Raw genomic sequence first — 23,558 nt, 5'->3', positions numbered from 1 at the left:
AGACTACAATTTGGGGTGAGCGTAGCGCCCAGGTATTCCAGAGCCTGATGGAGCGGCTTCTGCAAGGAATCGACAGAGTTGTCCCTTACTTCGACGATGTCCTCATATCAGCAAAAGACCTAACCCAATTGAAGCCAAGATTGCAGGAGGTACTGGCAAGATTTCAAAAAGTAGGGCTTAAGGTGAAGAGAGACTGCTAGGTGAAGTGCCACCTAGCAGAAAAACAGGTTGAATTCTTGGGGTATCTAATCAACGGGTCGGGAATCAGGCCCACACCCGGAAAGCTGAGAGCCATCAAAGAGGCCCCTACACCCAAGAATAAGATGGAGCTGCAGGCATTTCTGGGGTTGCTTAATTTTTATAATATATTCTTGCCACAGAAAGCGACTACTGCTGAACTGCTCCACTGGCTACTGGACAGAATGGTAGAATGGAGATGGGGGGCTACCGAAAAGAAGGCATTTGAAGACATAAAAAAAAACTATTGACGTTGGACAGAGTACTTGTGCAATACAGCGGGACATTGCCAATAAGACTAACGTTTGATGCATCCCCCTTCGGCATTGGAGCGGTATTGAGTCACACCTTGCCAAATGGAAAAGAAGCCCCCATTGCATTTTTCTCTCGGACTCTGTCAAAACCAGAAAGAAACTACAGCCAACTGGACAAAGAAGCATTGGTTGCAGTAGCCGGAATAAAACGGTTTCACGAATACCTCTACGGTCGGAAATTTGAACTCATAACCGACCACAAACCGCTACTTGGTATCATAGCGGGGGAAAGACCCACACCCCCCATCCTGTCACCCCGAATGCTGAGGTGGATAGAATTCTTGGCTGCCTACAACTATACACTCCAACACAAACCAGGAAAAACGATAGACCATGTGGACGCCCTAAGCAGATGCCCACTTCCAGAAACGGGAGAAGATCCTGCCCCAACAACAACTACATTCCTCATCGAAACCTTGGAGGAAAACCGGATATTGGCAGCAGACATCGCGAGAGCCACCATCAGAGACAGGACATTGGCGCGAGTTTTAAATTAGATCTGGAAAGGGTGGCCAGAAGAAGGCGTGGACTCAGAATTCCTGCCATTCAAAAGGAGAGAAAACGGACTCTCGGGGCTGAGGGGTTGTGTACTATGGGGAGACAGGGTCGTCATTCCAAACACACTAAGACAAGGAATACTGAAGCTGCTACATGAAGGACACCCAGGTATCGTGACGATGAAGGCTCTACCTAGGAGCTACGTATGGTGGCCCGGGATGAACAAAGAAATTGAAGCATGGGTGTCAACCTGCGAGCCTTGCCAAGAATTCCAAGCAGCCTCGAAATCAGCGCCCACCCACGATTTGGAGAACCCGGGAACACCATGGTCTAGACTGCATATCGACTTCGCCGGGCCATGCAAAGGAAACACATTCCTAATTATTGTAGACGCATTCTTGAAATGGTTGGAGGTGGCTCTTATGAAATCAATGACATCAGAAGCCATTATACGAGTGCTAAGAAGGCTATTTGCCACTCTCAACCTACCCGACCTCATAGTCTCCGATAACGGCCCCCAGTTCACAGCGAACTCTTTTGAGATGTTCTTAGCAGAACAAGGGATACGACACGCATTGTCAGCATTGGGAAAACCTTCGACGAACGGATTGGCTGAACGAATGGTCAGATCCACAAAAGAAACGTTAACAAGGTTGGGACCAGGGGACATACAAGCAAATATCGACAAACTACTAGCAATACAACACATCACACCAAGCGCCACAACCCACTGGAGCCCGTCAAAACTACTGATGGGAAGGAAATTGAGATCCCAACTAGATAGACTACACCCCCAGTACAGCTCAGAAAAACCAACCGATTCTACGAGCCGAGTCCGGGAGTTCCAGGAAGGAGAGAAAGTCTACGCCAAGAATCTGAACGGAAGCCCCCTCTGGGTACCGGCAGAGATAACACACAAGTAACGGGCCCACTATCATACAGAGTCCAGACGGAAGATGGACAGCACTGAAAGAGGCATATAGACCAACTCAGAGGACGAGTCACGAGAAACGAGAGCGAGCCGGAAAAGAACTGCCAAAAGATTTGGAAAGAAAAAAATACAACGGCAGAAGCGGCGCTACCACAATGGCAAAGAGAAAACTCAAACCCAGATCGAAACATGGGAGACTTAACTGAAGGCCGAGAGGAAGAGCAGGATCCTGGAGAAGAACGCCAAAGACAGCCGAGGGGAGCAGGAAAAGAAATTGAACAGAATAGATCCAACCCAGCCCCAGAGTTCGAGAGAGTTCCAGAGACAGCACCAGGAGAGCAGCAGAACTCGACCTCTCACTCCGAGGACACACAACCGACGGATCTGCGCAGATCCAGTCGAGCCCCACGGTGACCCGCCTACTTGTGGGACTATGTTGCATAGCGGACACCGGATTGGCGGACACTGAGTTAAGTATCGAGTGACAATTCAAATAGTCCTATCAGGAATCAATCCTGAGAGCGGGAACTTTAAAGAAGCGTCAGTGGCTGAAGCCGGGGACAGCTCCCGTATAAAAGGAGCTGCTGCGGCTGCTAGCGCCATTGCAACTACGGAGTTAAATAAATGTGTAAGCTATACAACAAGTCCTCTCCTTCTTTGCACCCACGATCTAACAAATTGTATCAATTATATACTTTTTAAATATTTTGTCAGTATATCAATTGACAAATTTTTCTCAAACTTTCTTGTTCACGTATGAAGACGATGGCAGTATTTGTATCCTAATTAAGCATATTTGGAGATTAGACAATTGTAGAAGAAAGATTCAATGTGGGATAAAAACAAAGTTCTCTGTTTTTCAAATTCCTGGACGTTCCCATTCTAGTTTCATCCCTTTATGGAGAAGAATGATTTTTGGAATATTTCTCGAAGAAAACTGTACTTGGACCAAAATGGAGAGATAAAAGCAGATCTGAGAATTGACAGCTTGTTGGTTCTCCCCAAGGGGGGTATCAGGGAAGAGATTCTGGCATATTTTCAAAGACAGAGATTTACTATCAAACAAGATGCTCTTTCACAAATAAAGTTGCTCAATAAGGTGAGAGAAATTTTGGTGTCTTTTTTCTGTTTTCCAAAGCCTGAGGTCCCATTTCAAGTGGGCAAAGTCTAGAGTCTCCAGGGTGGTTGGCCTCCCATGCCAGGTGGTGTCATCTCATGGAAGCTCTTCAAGAGACGGGACTTAAGTGGAGTGGCTTTGCCATGTTCTATGGAAACCTTTCAAGATCTTACTGGTCAGAGGTTTCTTTCTTCATCACAGTTTAATTTCATATTAAAAAACCTAATAGAATAAAATTTCCTAAATCTTTTACTGTAAATTTTATTATCAGTTTTAATAAGAATATATCATCATATTTAAATCTTTTTTCAATTCCATCCCTCTAGACTACATTAAATAGAAAAGTCCTATATTGCGGTGTTAAATGCCAGAAGCAAAAGGGAGGAACTAACGAAAGAACCTGCCAGAGTCTCATCTCCAAAACCTGTTTGGAAGGAGTCAAAGATTTCATATTTACCTTCATGAAGCCCAGAATCTACTTGTCTAATGTTTATTTTCCCCCATTTTCCATGGATGGAAATCCTAACATATTTTCTTTGGGATTCTTTGTTTTCCTGCTCAGTCCCTGCCTCAGTCCAAATGTGTGGAAAGTTGCCATCCTGGGTTTGTCAAGAGGGCTCGAGAAGGAGAGCCAGTTTGCTGCTATGACTGCGTTCCTTGTCCGGAGGGGACCTTCTCCACTCAGGAAGGTGGGTCACAGTGAGGAAAATGGGAGGCTTTGTGGAACTGGATCCATCCAGAGGATTTTCATGAAAGTGCAAGTTAAAGGATAGATCGCAGCTCACATGGGTTTTTTATTTTTAACCTGCACAATTTCTTATCTAAACGGAAGTAAATCAAAAAGACTTGGAGAGAGATGGGAGGAGGGGGTGGCAGACTGGGCAAGCTTTACTAACAGCAGAGGAAATATCTCTTCTGCTTTTTAATTTGGATATGTGCTGCTAAGTTCACCTTTCTAGGAACATCTGAGATCTTTGAAACTAGATGAATTGTTTCAGGTCCACCTTCTGAAAGACCTTGCAATTCATTCTTTATTGGCCTCCCTTGAGGATCGCTGACAACTGGTCCATAATTTGTTGCTGTGGATAGTTATGGGGGGAACTCATTATACAAATAGTCTGCCAGTCATGTAGATCGATCAATCAATCAATCAATTAGAATAGAGTAGAAGGAACTTTGGAGGTCTTCTAGTCCAGCCCCCTGTTCAAGCAGGAGACCCTCTACCATTTCGGACAAGTGACTGTCCAGTCTCTTCTTAAAAACATCCAATGTTGAAGCACCCAAAACTTCTGGAGGCCAGCTGTTCCACTGGCTAATTGCTCTCACTGATAGGAAGTTTCTCCTTAATTCCAGGTTGCTTCCAGATGTTACAAGATACTGTAGGTATCCTCCAAGTCCAGGACATTAACTGCCATGGGGCAGGACTCAGGATGTTTGCCTAAAAAGATTATATGATTCATTATTAACCTCTAATAATGTAGGTTCCTATGAAGATTCTACACATTACACAGGAAATAATTAACATCCTAGGACTTCCCTCAACTTCATATACCTAGCTATATTTTTTAAGAAAAAAAATATCCTTCTTATGCTCTTTTTAATGTAAAGAAATTCTTCTTGGAAAATGTCTGTGGTATCAGCTGTTTTCCAAAGAAGGTTTCTATTGGAAGAGAAAAAAACAGAATATTAAAGAAATGTTGCTTTTTGTCTTTCTCAGATACACAAAAATGCACCAAGTGCCCGGATGATAAATATCCAAATGTGGACAGAGTCCAATGTATCTTCAAAGCTATAACTTTCCTGTCTTATGAAGAACTTCTGGGCATCATCCTGGTCTCTTTAGCCCTACTCTTTTTCCTAACCACAGGCCTTGTTTTAATCATCTTCATTAAATACAGAGAAACTCCCATTGTCAAAGCCAACAACCGGGACCTCTCCTACATCCTCCTGGTCTCCCTCCTGCTTTGCTTCTTGGCTCCTCTTCTCTTCATTGATCAACCAAGGAAAGCCACCTGCCTTCTCCGACAAACAGTTTTCAGCATCATCTTCTCAGTTGCTGTTTCTTCTCTCTTGGCCAAAACCATCATGGTGGTGCTGGCCTTCCTGGCCACAAAACCAGGAAACCGGGTGAAGAGATGGTTGGGGAAGAGCTTGGCCAACTCCATCATCCTTTCTTGTTCTGCTGTCCAAATTATCATCTGTTCCATCTGGCTGGGAGTTTCTCCCCCCTTCCCTGACTCTGACCTCCACTCCCAGCCTGGAGAGATCATCCTGCAATGCAACGAAGGGGCCGTTGTCATGTTCTACGTCACCCTCAGCTACATGGGCTTCCTGGCTGCCATCTGCTTCACGGTGGCTTTCCTGGCCAGGAATCTGCCTGGGGCCTTCAACGAAGCCAAGCTGGTCACCTTCAGCATGCTGGTCTTCTGCAGTGTCTGGGTGACTTTTGTGCCCACCTACCTGAGCACCAAAGGGAAATCCATGGTGGCTGTGCAGGTCTTCTCCATCCTGGCCTCCAGTGCTGGTCTGCTGGGCTGCATCTTCATCCCCAAGTGCTACATTATCCTTCTGAGGCCGGACCTCAACACAAAGGAGCAGCTCACAGGCAGAACAAATGTGAAAACCTGAGTTACAGTATAACACAAATGTGATATTGAAGAATTGTTAAAAGTTTCTTTTATTTGAAAAGAGATATTCTTTCCATTTAGATAATATGCAGGAGTCAAAGAAAATCATACATATATGCAATGGTGGGATTCTGCCGGTTCTAGGCGGTTTCGCCAAACCGTTTGTTAAATTGCTGGCTCGCCCCGCCTCTTGCCAATAAATAGTGGGGGCAGAGCGAGGGGCGGGTGAGCCAGTAATTTCATTTCATTTTATTAGATTTAACAAATGGTTCGTGGTTTTTTTGTAATTTATTGGCCTTGCAGTAGTGGTGGGTTGCTACTGGTTCTCCCTGGTTCACAAGGACTGGTAGCGGTAATTTGGGCTGGTTCGGAGAACCGTTAGTAATTGCTGGCTGGCCATGCCCCCAAACTGGTATGCTCGCTCGCCCCGCCCCCCTCCACCCAGTCACTCCTCACTTATACTGTGTGAGTCCTTGCTGAAATACTGAAGTACTGTGCCTGCCAGGTAAGCCTGCGAGTCGCGGCCTACCTAGCTGCCCCTGCAACCCCCCTGCCCCCACCACCCCAGCCTGCCTCCCCTACTCCCTTCCCCACAGCCCGTAACCCTGCCATGCTTCCCTGCCTTCCACGCGGCCTTCCTAGCATCCCCAAGACCAGCTTGCGAAGGCAGGCAAGCAGACCTGGCCACGGGGACTGCCGGGAAGGCAGGCAACTGTGTCAGGGCCACCCGGCTGTGGGGAAGAGAGCTAGCAGCTTCCTTCCTTCCCCGAAGTCCTGCCATGCTTGCCTGCCTTCCACGCTGCCTTCCTGGGGTCCCCATGGCCACCTTGCCACCCACCCCAACCCGCTTCCGTTTTACCTTTCTTTAATGCGCCCCGCTTCTCTCCCAAACCTTGGGAGACGGCGTCCTCCATGCAGCAAAGCCCTCAAGGGGGAAAAGAAAAAAACAAACCTTGGCCTCTTGAAGGCTTCGAACGTGTGTGTGTGTTTGGCGGCACTGAAGGGAGCCACGTGAAGGGAGCCCGCTGGATAACCACGCCGGCTGCGATCGGCCCCTTGCCTTCCACTGCCGCCTCCACCTCTGCCTCTTCCTTCTCTCTGCCAACAGAAGTCAGAGAGGAAAAGGCAGTTGCTTCGCCAAGCATTTCTCCAGCCGCCCTCACTGAAAACACAGAGAAACACTCAGCAAAGCAACTCCTTTCCCCCTCCGACTTCTGTTGGCAGAGAGAAGGAAGAGGCAGCGGAAGGCAAGGGGCCGATTGCGTGGCTCACTTCAGCGCCACCAAACACATACACCCCTTCAAAGCCTTCGAGAGGCTTCAGAGGCCAAGGCTTTTCTTTTCTTTTCCCCCTCCTGCAGCCACCTCAAGGGCTTTGTGGCGCGGAGGACACCGCCTCCCAAGGTTTGGGGCGGGAAGCGGGACACGTTAAAGAAAGGTAAAAGGGAAGTGGGGTGGGGTGGGATCCTCTTCCAAGCGCAGATGGTTCCTCCTTTAATACCTGGTCCTGCACTTGACCTGGCCGGACAGCCCCCCCCCAGCGCCCTCCTGCCTGTCCTTCCTTCTCCTGACAGGCTGAGGAGACCAAAGGTCCGGCGGGGGGCGGGGGGGGGGCTTTGTTGCTCAGGCCGAGAAGCAACATGAGAGAGAGGGAGCCAGATTTGCTGGCTGAGGAACTCTGGGAGTTGAAGTCCAAAGACTAAATGTTGCCAAGGTTGGAGACCCCTGTCCTAGACCACTTTAGGAGCAAAGTGGTGGGTTTTGCTGGCATTTCAGGAGGAAAGGGAGGGAGGGAGAGAGAGAAATAGAAAAAGAGACAAAGGAAGAGACAAAGAAAGAAAGAGAAAGAAGGAAAGAGGGAGAGAGAAAGAAAAGAAAGAGACAAAGAGAGAGAAAGAGAAAAAGAAAGGAAAGAAAGAAAGAAAGAAAGAAAGAAAGAAAAAAGAAAAAAAGGGAGAGAGAGAGAGAGAGGGAAGAGAGAGAGTAAGAAAAAAGACAAAGAAAGAGGAAGGGTGAGAGAGAAAGGGAGAAAGAAAGAAGAGGAAGGAAGAGGAAGGAAGGGGGGAGAGGGAGAGAGAGAGAGAGAAAAGGAAGGAAACAAACCACAAACCACAAAACCTGGCACTAGATGTGGCTTCAGAAGACACGTTGAAACAGGATAGCAATCTAGGGCTGGAAGGGACCTTAGAGGCCATCTAGTCCAACCCCCTGCTCCAGCAGGAAACCTTCCTGGATTATTTTGGGAGAGGAAACTTGTCAGAAAGGAGAAGGAGTTTACTAGGACAAGGCTGCCATGCAGAGAAAGGCAAAGTTATTTTTGACCGGTCCTTGCACTTTTGACCAGTCCTTGAACTTACAACTGTCCTCACATTTTACATTTTGCACCCTATCTTGTCACCGTGGTGAAGAGAAGTAGTGGTGAAATGACTGACATGGTTGTTAAGAATGCCTCAACGGGCATAAATGTGAGGATGGTCATAAGTGCGAGAACCGGTCAAAAGTGCGAGGACTGGTCAGAAATGACTTTTTTCAGCCCTCTGAGTAGTCCCTATGCACATAGCCACGCCCACCCAGTCACATGACCAGCTAGCCATGCCTACCCAGTCACATGACCAGCTAGCCACACCCACCCAGTCACATGACCACCAAGCCACAGCCCCAACTAAGCCACGCCCACAGATCTGGTTGTTAAAAAAATTGAATCCCACCACTGTGTATATGTTTCAAATTTGGAAATTTTTGAATTCTTCACAAAGGAGCATCTTACAGCCAGAAGAAACGTGTAAATGTGAGACTGAGGAATTTCAACTTTTAACATTTTCCACAGTCCAAACATAGAAAATGGTCCAAGCTCTTCTCCATGCATGAGTGGGCCAACTATTTTTCTTGAAATAAATAAAGGGTGTGTGGAAGATTATGAGGAGACAAATTTCTTGGAGAAATGGGAGCATGTTAGCAAGACAGAAATATAGAAGTTGGGGCAACGTTGATGCCCTCATTTCTCAGTACATTTCACCCAAACTGCTGTGGCAACGCAACTGAGACATTTCTTTTTGTTTACACAATAACTCTTTCTTGAGGGTAGCAACAATACAAGGCTGGGGAGGTAACTTGAATCTCGCTAATTCTGAATATTCATGCTTACATCATCTATTAAATGATATATGCATATATACGATTGTCGTTTTCTCCTCCTTTCCTGGAATGTATAAATATGAGTGCATCCTTCTGTCTGTAAAAATTTCCTCCCACTATTTTCTGGGGAGAAATTCCTCCAATGGACACTGAATAAATAATAACTGCAGTGAGCCTGGATTGTTGGTTTTTTGGCTCCTGTGTTTGATTCCACAGAAACTGGTGTCAGAAGTGGGATTCACAATCTTCCATCTGCCACAAGGGACAACAGATGGGGCAGCCCTATAGGGTGAGTGTTGTGAGATTGATCCCATAACCCTTCCCACTGCCACATAAAGGCACCGGATAGGAGTGTGTGGGAGGCCACAGTCTGTGTCTAAGAGTCTCTTGTGGCTGGAAAGGTTTGTGGTCCCTTCCATCCCAATTCTCAGCCGCCCTGGCCCTGCTGTGAGCTCAGCCAAGCAATGGCCGGAGGCATCCAGGAAGGCAGGGAGAATTTGGCTTTACAGAGTGAGTGGGACCCTCTGTGTTGTAGCGCGGGAATAACGAGAGGCACAAGCAAGCTAGTGACAACAGCTCTTTAATTCAGGGTGAGACTTCAGCAAAGGAACACAGGCAACAGCCCTCTTTATATACTATTCAGGAGCAACCGTTAACCAATCACCATTCACAGAACATTTGAATTTCCCGCACAAAATAGATACATACATAACACCCCTCCACGCCCAGAAGGCACTTATCCTATCTATTTACATATTTACATACAAAATCACGCAGGTGACCAGGGCGTGTCTTAGTTCTGGTTGACCTGCACAGTTCAGTTGTTGGCGAGGCGTCGAGCCGGTCAGAGGGACCTCCCGTCTCTCCTGGCTCCGCCAATGGAACCTCCTGGATTTCTCCAGAGGCGTGGTTATCCCCAGCTGGGAGTGCCGACTCGCTGGGGCGGCGCTGGAACTCTTGGTTGCCAGATAAGTATTCTGGCTTACTTGGGCTTGAGGTAGCTGTATCAGGAAAACTTTGGAAGTTAGGATTCACAATGTCTGCGTTTTCGTGCTTTAATCGTCTACGCAATTGACTATGTATCTCCTCCAAATTTTACCATGCCCTAAATCAACCGTGTATGATTTTGGACCGGTGATTCCTACGATGGTTTCCTCTACCCACAAGGGCCCGGTGGTGTAGTTTCTGGCGAATACCGGTGTTCCAATTTGGAATTGTCTTAAACCTCCCTCTTCCCCCTTGAAGTTGTCGGGGGAGTAGTTGGGGTGCAAATCTCTCTGCAAGGCTATTTGAAGCCGGATGAAAAGGGGTGGACAATGCGTGTCGAATGCCTAGCTCAGCCAGGTAGCCCTCGAATTGAGTTGCCGTGAATTGGGGCCCATTGTCAGATACCAGGGTATCCGGCAACCCGTGAGTTACAAAAAGTTTCCTGAGGACTTTGATTACGGCCTCAGAAGTTGTCGATGGCATCAGGGCAATCTCTAGCCACTTTGAATATGCATCTACGATGATGAGGAAATTCTGGCCGTGGAATGGGCCAGCAAAATCGATGTGAATCCTCCCCCACGGTCCCTTGGGTTTTTTCCATTCCCTAACGGGAGCTATAGGGGGATCTGGGTGGGATTCCTGGCAGGGCCTTAACTTCTCCACCCACTCAGTGACGTCTTGATCGAGGTGTGGCCACCATACATAGCTATGAGCTAGGCCCTTCATGCGAACAATACCAGGGTGTCCCCCATGCAGCATTTCTAGAACTCTATGCCTTAACCGAGAAGGAATGACCACAATGACCCTGTCTCCCCACAATAAACAACCCCCCAACATCGACAGTTCATTTCTTTTGTTAAAATACAATTGAAACTCCCCACTGTCCACCTTGGTAGGCCACCCTCGCATCACCCAGCCCATTACAGTGCGCAAAACAGAGTCCCTGGCAGAAACCTTTGCCACCTCGCTGGAAGAAATGGGGCCCAGGGAAATAACGTCAATGAGCAATACAGGGGCTTCTGGAGTCGGATTGTCTAACAGTTTGGGCAATGGGCATCGGCTGAGGGCATCAGCATGTCCCAGAGTCCTGCCCGGCTGGTGGAGCAGTCTGTACGAATAGGCAGCTAAGAAAATGGACCATCTGGTCATCCGGGGGGAGAGAGCAGCCGGGGTGGGTTTGTCTCCAGCCAAAAGTCCCAAAAGAGGCTGGTGGTCCGTGATCAGTTCAAAAGTTCGGCCAAACAAGTACTGATGAAATTTCTTGACCCCAGCTACAGCCGCTAAAGCCTCCCTGTCCAGCTGGCTGTAGTTCCTTTCAGCACTCAATAAGGTGCGAGAGTAATAGGCAATGGGCGCCTTTAACCCATTCGGCAGTCTATGGCTTAACACTGCGCCTACGCCAAAGGGGGAAGCGTCACACACAAGAACTAGAGGTAGTTCTGAGTTGTATTGTATGAGGAAACTGTCCTCGGACAAAAGTTTTTTTACTGCTTGGAATGCAGCCGCTTCTTGTTTGCCCCACACCCAGGGAACGTTTTTTCCCAGGAGCCTGTGCAGTGGCTCCGCAACGGTGGCTTTGTCTCTTAAAAACATGGTGTAGAAATTAAGAAGCCCTAAGAAAGCCTGCAGTTCGGGCTTCGATTTAGGTGTGGGCGCGTTCTGAATGGCCCTGACTTTGCTTTCCATGGGGTGAATGCCTGAGCCATCGATTCGGTAGCCTAAGAATTCCACGGAAGGAACCGCTATTTTGCATTTGGCTCGTTTAAGCTTGAGTCCTGCTTCTCTGAACCTGGTTAGGACTTGTCTAACCCTTTTTCCTAGCTGTGTCTCGTCTTGACCACTAATTAGGACGTCGTCGAAATATGGGACGACTCCTGGGAGGCCTTGGAGAAGGCGCTCCATGGTGCTCTGGAAGAGCCCCGGGGCGATGCTGACCCCAAACTGTAGTCTAGTGCATTTAAAGGCACCTCTGTGAGTTACTATGGTCTGTGATTCTGCCGTAGCGTCATCTACTGGCAGCTGTTGGTACGCCTGCGCAAGGTCTAATTTTGCGAATAACTTGCCAGGCCCCAGGGAGTGTAGTAGATGGTGGACGATCGGAACGGGATAGGCGCTCTGCTGCAACGCCTTGTTGATCGTACATTTATAGTCAGCACATATTCTAATTGACCCGTCCGATTTGATTGGCGTGACTATTGGGATTTCCCACTTAGCATGGTCTACAGGAACTAATACCCCTTGTTTAATTAGCTTGTCGAGCTCCGCATCAATTTTGGACTTTAAAGCAAATGGAACCCGTCTTGCTTTTAGCCTGATTTGGGCCACGTTGGGGTCTAAATTAAAAGAGATAGGGGTCCCCACGTACTAGCCTAGAGTCTCCTCAAAAACGTCCCGAAACTCGTGAAGGAGGGTTTCTTTGAGCGATGGCCCGCCGATGCTGTAGACGCCTGTGAAGCCCATGCCGAGGGCCCAGAACCACGTCATGCCCAGGAGACTTGGTAGCGGCTTGCTAATGATGGTCAGGGGAAGCTCTTTCTGGAACTCACCGTAGGTGACCCAGAACGTGCCCACGCCTTCTACAGGAACTCGGTTTCCTTGGTAGTCGAGAAGGCGAACTTTCTGTCATGACAGTTGGGTCTTCTGTATCTTTGGCAGGAGCGCTTTGAGTTTAGTCCAGGACATGATGGACAGGGTAGACCCGGTTTCGATTTCCATTTCGCATGGTCTCCCTTCAATTTCTACTTTTGTGTAGACCTTCTCGTCGTCGGTTGAGCTGGCTTGGCCGATTCTCATGCTGTAGGTCTCCCGCTTTTGAATCTCGCGCTGTTTTCTCGCGCCTTCATCTTTGATTGGCTGTTTTGAACGAGCCGGTTCTGGTTGGTCGCGGTAGTCACATGGCTTGCGACTACACGGAAATTGAGCTCTACAAACTCGTGCTAGGTGGCCTTTCTTGTCGCAACACCTGCAAATGGCGTCTCTGTATTTACACAATTGTCTTTCATGATCCCTGCCACAGCTAGAACAGTTCTTGTGGCGGCGACTTTGCTCGCTCTTTTTCTTTTCTGTGTGGAAGACGTCCTCGTTCGACTCTTCCCCCGTGCTGGTTCTCGCCTCCTCTCTGTGAACTGGGGCTGTTTTCGGACCGTCTTTGCTTGGCAGTGGCCATTGTAGCGCTTCAGAAGCCTTCGTGGATGCTTCGTGTGCTCTGGCTTCATCGAGTGTGCCGGCTAACGTTAAATCTGGCTTCGCCAGAAGGCACCTCTGTAGATGAGTGTCTCTAATGCCACAAATCAATTGCTCGAGTAGCGCATGGTCAAGGTCTCTGTAGTCACAATGTGTTGCGGCTTTTCGAAGGGCAGCCACATATGCGCTGACCGATTCTCCTTCCCTTTGTACACGCTGTCGGAGCTCGTAGCGCTGTACAAATTTTGAAGGAACTGGAGCGTAGTGGGCTCTCAGGTTAGCTTGAAGGACGTCCCAGGGGACCGTCTGGACTGGGGTTGGCTCGCAGAGGGACTCGGCCATCTCGAAGATGTCTGGCCCGCAGTGGCTTAAGAACAGGGCTCGTTTTCAGTTTGCTGATAGCCCTTGCATCTCGCTAGCTTCCAGGGAGTACTCGAACATGGTCAGATACGATCCCCACTTTTCTCGGGTCGGGTCGAAGGGTTTTGGCGGAACGTAGGCAGACATTGCCGTGTTTCCATGTTCGCTAGTCATCCTGGCTGAAACTCCAAGCTCTTTTTGATTTGCTTCTTGTGGCCTCAATCCCACCTTCATCGCCAATGTTGTAGCGTGGGAATAATGAGAGGCACAAGCAAGCTAGTGACAACAGCTCTTTAATTCAGGGTGAGACTTCAGCAAAGGAACAAGGCAACAGCCCTCTTTATATACTATTCAGGCGCAACCGTTAACCAATCACCATTCACAGAACATTTGAATTTCCCGCACAAAATAGATACATACATAACACTCTGTGTGGATGAATGGAGACTGACCCTGAGATTTTATGCAAACTCCTTTTTTTCTGTTGTTTGAATGGAGGAATTCAGCTGATCCTAGGCAGGGAGGGAAGTGGATGATGGGGCTCAGGTGGACTCTGATTGGGGAAGGAATCTTTCCCAAAGAAACAGGGAAACTTGCTATGTCCCAGGGCTGGGAGGGGGTCCGATGCCCCCAAAGGCTGCAAAAGAAGGGAGTGAGTGAAATTGGAAGGGATGATTAAAAAAAAAAAACTCTTCGTCCTTGTGAGAAGAGAAATTCCTGTATCTGCACAAGGCTATGACAGATTCCATGCAAACAGAAGCAGGAAAGCCAGTTTTTATTTTTGTTAGATTTTTTCTCCAGTGTTTTATTATTTTTTCAAATAACTAAAGGAGGTGAACATGTCACACTCTTCTTCCTCTTCCTCTTTTCCCCACAACAATCACCCTGTGAGGTGGGCTTGTCTGAAAGAGAGTGTCTGTCCCGAGGTCAACAAACAGGCTTTCAGGGCTAAGGCAGGACTTGAACTCAGGATCTCTTGCTTCCTAGCCTGATGCCTTAACCATTGTCAATGTTAAGGCAGGGCGGATTTTGGGCAAAGGCCCTGCTGGTCACCACTGCCGCCTCATCTGCCAGCAGAACCCTAAGTCCCCCCTCCCCCCCGGGTCTTTCTGGGGTAGAGCAGCCCCATCCGAGAGCAAAGGAGAGAAACTCCTCGACACAAATAGCCCCCCCCAACGCCTCGGGTTCTGGAGGTGGGTCCTTGCAATAGTCATTGTCATTAAGTGAGTATTTCGGCTGGTCACTCTGCAGGTCCCACAGGAATGAAAGCCCCCCTGCCCTTGGTGTGGTGGGATCAGCCCCATGAATTGGACGGCTGCATCCAGGCGGTTTTCTTGAGAGCAGGAGAGGTCGGCCTCTGCCTTTTTCTCTCTCTCTGCTTTTCTATTTTTTTCTTAGTTTATAATATAAAATGAAGGAGAAAATGGTAGGAAAAATGGGGGAGGGAGAAGGAGAAAAAGAAAGAAAAGGCCTTGGCTTCCGACTCCCTTCTCCACCGAACCCTGGCATCTCCTGGTGGTCACCAACCTTGTTTAAATCCAAGCCTGCTTCAGCTTTTCCAGATCAGTCCGCTGCTGCATTCTTAAGATAGTCCTTGACTTATGACCAGTATTGCAATTGCTAAACTGGGTGGTCGTTAAGTGAGCTGCTCTCAGTTTTGCAATGTTTCTGCCATGCTTATTAAGCAAATCTCTGCATTTTTTGTGAATCACATGGTCATTAAGCAAGTTCAGCTTCGACCTTTGATGTTGCTTGTCGTATTTCCATGCCCGTTGTCAGGAGCGTGTGACAATTGGGAAGCTGCTTTCAGTCATATGTGCGAGGACCCGTCATAAATCCCTTTTTTCAGGGCCATCAGAACCTGGGACTTTCCTGGTTGTAAGCAGAAGACGACTATGGGGTCCTTGATTTGAGACTGTGTGAAATTGAATTCCTGCGTTTCTTCAGCCACCTTCTCACCATCTCTTCTTCAGCTGAATGATCCCTGATCCTTCCTCCCATTTCTCTTCCAACTCCTCTTCAGCTGGGCCTGGAGAGGAAAACCTGGATTCCCTGGCTCTCTAATGCCGGACTCCAGATACAAGGGACAACGTTTCTATTTGGACTGCACCCCCAAACAAGGGGAACAACCTGTGGCTTCCCAGCTCTCCAGACAACTGACAGCTGTCCGTTCAGATGGACGAGCTCTGATTGACGCGATTCAGGGCTTGCTTGTAAGAGCCCTTTAAGAGTCGGCTCATCTCTGGATAAGCCCCGCCCCCAGGTGAAGGCAGCTGGTTGGTGGTTATTATTCAAATCTCAGGTCCAGGACAATCAAAGCCTTGGATTGTGATGTCAGAGGCTCCTCCTGAGCTCATTGGCTGGAGCTCACCATGGCAACCTCCAGCATCCTTGGGGAGTCTGGACCACATCATGGAGGCTCTGCTCAACATCCCTGGAAAGTGGCTGGATTGGATGGCAGCACTGGGGGCATCGCAGGGCCTCCCTCGCCTGGGCTCCTCAGGAGGCAGAGATCCTCCCCTTTAAGGCAGAATTAAGGGGAGGGGAGATGAGTGAAATGGGGTTCAACCAAACACGACAGACGTGCTGATACCTGCCGTGTCTGCAGCCTCCATACCTGTCACCAAACTCCTCATCCACCATGTCGAAGGTCCTTGTCTCGGGAAAGGGGCTGGGGCCGGGCGGCTGGGGGGCAGCGATATCAACTAGGGAAAAAATTGGCTTTGGGATGTCCCAGTTGGAGAGGCATTGAGACCCCAAAGCTGGAAACTGACCTGGGGAAATTAATCTAAAAAGGGATTCCGTTGGCCAGATGTAGTTATTTCCCAAACAGACTCGGCCTGGTGATTGACTTATTTATATATTTTCATTTTTTATTGCTTAGATTTTTATCCACCTTTGTTGTTTCTCTAAATAGCTCAAGGCATGAACATACTGAAGACGCCTTCGCCCTCACAACAACCTTGTGAGGTAGGCTACGGCTGAGAGGGAGGGACTGGCCCAAGGTGACCCTCCAGGCTTTCGTGCCTTGGATGGGACTGGTAAGTCCTTGGAGGGGGGGCTCTTTCCTAATCCGAATGGTCACCTCCCCCTTTCCCTGTGATCAGAAGCCCCCTAGCAGTGCCAGAGATGGCCGAATTGATCGATCGCTGATTCTGACTCCTTTGGAGAGTTTTGATAGATGAGATACCTCGAATTGGAGCCAGAATCAAATGGGAAGTCAGGACAGTTTGAAGGGAGACCAGTTGTGATGGATTGTCTCAGTGTTTCTCAAACTGGGCCCCTTGAAGGCATCTGTGGACTTAAGGCCGGTTAGCAAAATGTCCCCTGAACTGAGAGAGGAAGTGACCATGTCACTCCATTTTTCAAACAGGTCAGCACCAGGGAAGAAAAGGTCCTTGAGGGAAGATCCTTGGGGTATCTCTCAGCGAGCACTGATGGCCTCCATCTCCAGATTAACCAACTGAGAGATTCCTTTGACTTTCAGATCCAGGAATTCAAGAAAGACAAATAACGGATGGAAGAGCAGCACAGTTGTCTCAAGAAGACTGTGGATCAAATTCAGACCACAACAGAAGACTTGCAGAAATCTCTGCTGGAGAACAAAGGAAGGTTGGACCATGCCAACACGATGATCCATCAGTTAGCGGTAGAGAACAAACTTTTGGTGAAACACACTGAAGAACTCCAGAAAGAAATGTCTGAGGTTACTAGTCAAGTGGCCTTCCTCAGAGTTGAGAAGGCTGCCTTAGAACCTCTGAGAAACTCCTCAAAGAGGTCTGGAACCTTCTTAAGAACTTAAGAAGCACCTCTAGAGTCTGCAGCATGAACTGGCTGAGAGGGACAAAAGTTACACCTTGTGGAGAAAAGCCACTCCATCCAACCAAAGCAGAAAATCACCCGTCTTCAGAATGTGAGGGGAAATGAGAAGAAGCACCTCAACAATCGGCATCAGCAGCAGAGCTGTGTTTACCAGGCCACAATGGAAGACCAGCAGAAAACTCTGGAGGACAACAGAGAAGGAGTGAACCAGGTCAGAATGGCCATCCAAGAATCAGAGCTTCAGAACAGGCGTTTGGAGAAAGTCAGAGAAGATCTCCACAGAGAGGTCACCAGCCAAGTGGGCTTCTCCAGAAATGATGTTGGCATTCCTGAGTGACCAGCACATGGCAGAACTTTGCTGACACTCTCTCCCCATAGCTGGAATGGAGGAATGGGGGCCTTTTACTCATTTGAGAAAGAAAAGAGACTCTTCCCCTCCCTTCCCTTGACTTGCCACCCAGTGTGCCAGGGGAGTCATGCGAGCCCCACCCTTACCAGGTGAAGCCCCTCCCTTACCTTCACTTTGCCAGTCACTGCAGGACTGGCAACTGAGCTGAAAGCCTCCCAGCCACCCAGCATCAGGGCCTGAGAGCACGGAGGAATCCCAGGGATCTGAGCCAAGAAAGAGGGTGGAGGTGATGGCCATGGCAGTGGTGAGGTGAGGTTGGTAACGGTGAGTCCCCAGGCTCAGATCCAACCTTCGGAGTGCCAGCTGAGGCTGAGGGGCAGCAGTGATGAGGGTGAGGGCTCTGCTGTGGGGAGAGCAGAGAGTCTGGCCAGAGCTGGATCTTGGAGGCAGAACTGAGCACCTGAACGAGCCGAGCAGCTGGGAGCAGGGCAGCCGCAGGAGAGGAGGAGAGAGGAGAACAGCTAGAAGCCGAAGTGGGAGCTGAGGGGTCTGCAGGAGATGCCCAGAGGCAGCAGAGACCCCCGGAGGCCGCAAGGCTGATGGAGATGGTGGCAGAGCTGGGAGACAGGGCTGGGTTGAGGGTCTCGGGGGCAGGCAGAGACTCCTGCTGCTCCAGAGGCTGCAAGAGAGGAGCAACAGGAGGGGGAAGCCGGGGGCCACCAAGGCCAACTAGAGCTGGTCAGTGGCCGGTGGGTGGTGAAGTCGTCTTAGGGATGGTAGAACATAGGAGATAGATTGATAGGGCTGGAAGGGACTTTGGAGGTCTTCTAGTCCAACCCTCTGCTCAAGGCAGGGACTTTATACCATCCGGTTCTCTTGTCCACTTTGGAAACTTCCAGAGATGGAGCCCTCACTCCTTTGGGAGGCAACCTATTCCATTGCTCGATTCTTCCTACTGTATGAAAAATGTCTCCTCTGACTTCCAGATTGGGTCTCTCTTTCACAAACTCCCCCCGATTTCCTCTTGTCCTTCCCTCCAGTGCTCTGGAGATGGAGCCCCTCCCCTCTTCTCTGACAGAGCCCCTAAAAGTGCCGGAAGATTCTATCATGGCTGCCCAATCCTTCCCACCTTGTCTCAGCCAGACATAGCAAACTCCCTCAACCGTTCATCAAGTGATTTAGACTCTAGACCTTAAATCATCTTTGTTCCTCTTTTCTTCAGAATCTCCACAACTTTTTCTTTTTCGGACTGACCGGAATTGGACAAAGTATTCCGAGGGTGGTCTGACCAGTGAGACATAAAGCGGTACCAGAACTTCTTGCCATCTTGAGTCTCCCCCTCTTTTATGGCTGCCTAAGGCTGCCTTGGCCTCTTTTGTCATCTGCAGCAGAGTTCTGGCAGATCCTTAAGTGCTTTGCCACGAGATCCTTCCACAGGTACCACTACTGAGCCAGGTGCCGCCCGTTCTGTAGCTAGGCATTGGGGATTCCTGCTAAGGATCCTGCAGATCCTGGCTTTTCTCACCAGTGAATACATCTTGCTAGGTGGGGTCCAACGTTCAAGTCTGTCAAGATCCTTCTGGATAATTGAGCTGATGTTCTAATAATTCCAACAAGCTCGGTGCCATCTGCAAACCTGATGAGTTCCCTTTCTGTCCCCTCACGTAGATCTTTGAAGAAGAGGTGGAAGAGTATTGGGCCCAAGGCAGAACCTTGAGGAACCCCTCCGAATGCTTCCCCCCATGTAGATGTAGCTCCATGAAGGACCACTCACTGGGTCCGGTTGGTCAGCCACCTTAGGAATTTTGTGCCTATTCGGAATTGTATCCCAATTCTATCTATCTGAGTGTTCTTTTCATATTTTAGTTTTTTTTTTCTTTTTGCCTAAAAGAGATTCAAAGAAAAAATTAAGCATTTCTGCATTCACCATTTAGGTCATTCACACGTGGAATCCTTCCCAGTCTCTCTAGAAACTAGAAACAGATTAACAGAGTTGGAAGGGACCTTGTAGGTCATCTGGTCCAACCCCCTTCCCCCCAAGCTGGAGACCCTACGCCATTTCTGGCAGATGGCAGTCCAGTCTCTTCTTGAAAGCTTCCAGTGATGAAGCTCCCACAACTTCTGAAGGCAACTTCCGTTTGGTGGGTTGATTGCTCTCACTGTCAGAAAATTTCTCCTTATTTCCAGGTTGAATCTCTCCTTGTTCAGTTTCCATCCATTATTCCTTGTGTGGCCTTCAGGTGCCTTGGAAAACAGCTTGACCCCCTTTCTCCTCTCTGTGGCAGCCCCTCAAATATTGGAAGACTGCTATCATGTCTCCCCTGGTCCTTCTCTTCACTCGACCAGCCATGCCCAGTTCCTGCAACCGTTCATTGTATGTTTTAGCCTCCAGTTCCCTAATCCTCTTGGTTGCTCTTCTCTGCACTTTTTCTAGAGTCTCAACATCTTTTTTATAGTGTGGTGACCAAAACTGGATGCAGGATTCTAGGTGTGGTCTTACTAGGGCTTTATAGGGTGGAATTAGTCCCTTTCTTGATCATGATTGTATCCCTCTATTAATGCAATATAGGATTTCATTGGCTTTTTTTGGCTGCTGGCTCATATTTAACTGGTTGTCCACTAAGACTCCAAGATCCTCTCACAGTTACTGCTCTTAAGCCTGGTTTCACCCAGTCTACATGTGTACTTTCAGTTTTTCTTTCCCAAGTGTAAGACTTTACTTTTCTCTACTTTGAATTTCATTGTGTTAGATCTCTCTTAGCTTGTTGAAGTCAGCTCTCTTAAAGACTCAACTCTTAGCCTGCTGGAGCATTGCTTGGACCAGAAGACCTCCAAGGTCCCTTCCAACCCTCTTGGACTGTTCCTGTTGGTTGAGTTCCCTGTGCTTGATGAAGTATGTTTGGGGGGCTCCCCAGAGGCTTAGAGCCAGAGGGGCTGAATGGGAGGTTTGCCAGTTTCTTTATGGGCTGAGAGTTGGGTCTGGTGTGATCTGACCGGTGGGAGAGGCCATCTATGGGGTGTTATGGGGTGTCTGCATGAGGATGTGGGGGAGCAAAAGGGCAGGTAGATGTTAGGCATGGCCTCCTCCTTCTCTTGCTTCCCCTGAGAGGCTCTGGAGCAGCAGGAGCTTCTGCCTCCTCTGAGACCCTCCACCCAGCCCTGTCCTCCCGTTCTGCCCCCCTGCTCCCTCAGCCTTGTGGCCTCTGGGGGTCTCTGCTCCCCCTCGGCCTCTCCTGGGGACCCCTGGGCTCCCCTCCAGCTTCTGGCTGCTCTCCTCTCTCCTCCTCTCCTGCAGGCTGTTCGGCCCCCGACTGCTCAGCCTATTCGGCTGCTCCATTCTGGCTCCCAGATCTGGCTCTGGCCAGACTCACCTGGCACACAAGGTAGCAAGTCCCCCACCCCACCTCCCTCCCTCCCTCCCTCCCTCTCTCCCCCAATCCTCCACCCTCTCCTGGACAGACAGTTGGACATGATGCTCTTTCTATGGAGATATTTTAAACCAATAACCAATAGGCATTCTGGCCATTCTGATGCTGCTTAGCTCCAGTGGCTGCTTAAGGAGGAACAGACTATGGTTACAGCAAAGGTGACTAGATTCTCCGCAGCAGCGCTGGGGATTCATGGGAAACACGGAATAATCCACCATAGCTATTTCACACAACTAAGGTAGCAACCCTTTTGCATTGCTACTCCTTTGCATTTAATGACTGTGGGCCTCACAGTTTAAGGAGTGATATTATAATATCCTTAGGCCATGTGTAACTGACATTGGATGCCAAATTGTAATTTTAATATAGAGTTTATCTGTTGTTTATTATTTCATTCTAGAATTTTTAACTGGATATTCCTTGAGTGTTTTTATTTGTTCTGATCTCTGGTCTTTGATGTAATAAACTTGATTTGATGCAATTTGATTTACCAAGAAGGGTACTTAAAAAGACATATGATAGAGTTGACTGTTCCCCGTGTAGTGAATACTTTCCTCAGATAAAGGAACAATTCTTGTGTCTTAAAGAAATGCACCATCACTTTGAGGTTGCAGTGATCACATCTAAAAAAATAGGATAGAACTAACCTTTAATTGCTGGACAGGGGCCTGTTCATTCATTGCTGTTAAGTCTCTGTTAGTGGTTGATAATGAATTAGAACAGCCTGCCCAAATCTGATGGCCTCCAGAGGTGAATGAATGCCTGGTCCTGATTCATGCTTGGCAACAAGTCCACCTTCCTCCAAGAAGGGGGACCCAGATGTGTTTGCCAACACTGGTGCTGCTCCGTTGTAGACCGGAGACCGAACCTTTGATGTTGTGTCTGCTGCTGCAGCCCTGGGAGACCTAAAATAACATGGGACCCCAAAATTGTGAGCAGATCCTTGGACTTTCACATGGACCGGTAGCTCCCAGGAACTGCCCAGGCCCCTCTCCTCTTGAAGGGCATCTCAAGTCTATGGATCTTGATGGAGGGAGCACAGAAGTGGCCTCTCTGCCTTTTGATCTCCAACCTTGGAAGGAGAAATTTGTGGGCTGATTCCTCAAGGAAATCCTGCTCTTACTTGCAGCTTCTGAACAGTTACTTCAAGATGTCATCTGGGCTTTGGCTGTTATAACTATGGGTCTCCTTTCCTGAAATTCTTGCAAAAACCTTTATATCTTGCATAGATGAAGGATTTGTGAACTCTATGTGTGTGTTTGTGTGTCTTTGTGTCTTGTGGCACAATGGTCTTTATTCTACCTATCTGAAACTGCCAAGCTGAGGAAAGCCATCCCAGGGACAGATTAAGACGCCTCCTGGATCCCCTCCTGGAGATGGACTCCATGTTTGCACCCAGGAGCTCTTTCCCCTCTCCCACTTCCTGCCTCCCTCCTCAGTTCCAGGAAAGAGGAAGAATCCCCTGCAATGAGTCATCCTGAGTGGCGGCCTCCCACTTGTGTGTCTTCTCCTGCCTCTGTTGCTCTGGACAAGCCCCTCAGAAGAAGCCTCCAAGCCTCCGCAAAAGGCCAAGAATGAAGACGTGGCTCAAGAGTTCTTAGCCTCCATCTTGAAATAGAGTCAGCTAACCAGCCCTGCCCCAAAGGAAGGGAGGGAGGGAGGGAGGGAGGGAGGGGTCCATGGGGTATGGGCAATGGGGAGGTCCTTCCCTGATGATCTGCCAGCTTCTCAGCTCAGGGTCCAGCCAGGTGGGCGCAGGGCCAATGGCTCACCCGTCACTGACCCCCATGCCAGTTCCTGCTGCCCACATCAGGCAGGAAAAGAGACACAAGGAAGGGACAATTTGACCGAAGGCTTTTCATCCTCCTAAAGAATCCCATCCCAGCTCCAGAGAGACTCCAGGCCCCTCAAAAGCCCATTGCCTTCCGATGCCTTTGGACAATGGAGCCCAGACTTGGGCGATTCTTCCTTGGAGACCCTGAGAATCGAATGGAGGGAGGGGCAAGGGGAGCTATGCTCAAGGCCAGACCCCCCCTTTCCCTTCTGCCTTTGTGGGCGACATCTGGGATGAGGCCTGGGGGCTCCTGAACCTCCCCCTCCAGCCTGATCTCAGGGTCGGGTGTATAAGTTGCAGGTGAGGGGAGACGATTGAGACAACTGGGCCCTTCTTCACTCCCACAACTGTAGACAGCAACATCTGGAGAAGGAGGGGCTTCCTTGGCTTTGGGGGAGGAGAGAAAAGATGCAGGTGGCCAGATTTGGGGGGGGCAGAAATCCTCCTTTTGTTCGAGTTCAGGTGGACCCGGTTTCTCCCCTCCAGACCTTCCGGCTCTGGGGATCTGCAGAGGCCCCTCCACCCTCCCTTCCTCCCTCAAACCTCTCAGACTGGCTGTCCTGCTGGATCCTTTCTTCTTCAACTGTGGCAGGGACCTCGATCTTTCCAGGGATGATTGACAGTTCCAGGGTATTTGGGTTGGTTTTGAGGTCGACTGCCTGGGTGGGGTTTGCTCTGCTGTGTAAGAGTTGTGTAAGGGAACTTCACAAATATGCTGAGGACACCTGGTGGCAGGT

At 49.1% G+C, this 23,558-nt stretch overlaps 1 protein-coding gene across 1 annotated transcript; it reads left to right on the top strand.

Moving 5' to 3' along the window:
- Positions 1–1,267: 1,267 nt before the first annotated feature.
- Positions 1,268–5,725, top strand: LOC139326262 (vomeronasal type-2 receptor 26-like). The gene is made up of 3 exons (XM_070956418.1): positions 1,268–1,945; positions 2,867–2,990; positions 4,815–5,725. Exons 1-3 carry the CDS (start codon positions 1,268–1,270, stop codon positions 5,723–5,725), a joined length of 1,713 nt encoding a protein of 570 aa, XP_070812519.1.
- Positions 5,726–23,558: the final 17,833 nt, after the last annotated feature.

Source organism: Pituophis catenifer, unplaced genomic scaffold (genome assembly GCF_029215685.1).
Source record: "Pituophis catenifer annectens isolate HBS135680 unplaced genomic scaffold, rPitCat1.0.hap2 SCAF_20, whole genome shotgun sequence".
NCBI lineage: Eukaryota > Metazoa > Chordata > Lepidosauria > Squamata > Colubridae > Pituophis > Pituophis catenifer.
Note: the sequence above shows the minus strand (reverse complement) of the source record. Positions and strands in the feature narration are given on the sequence as shown.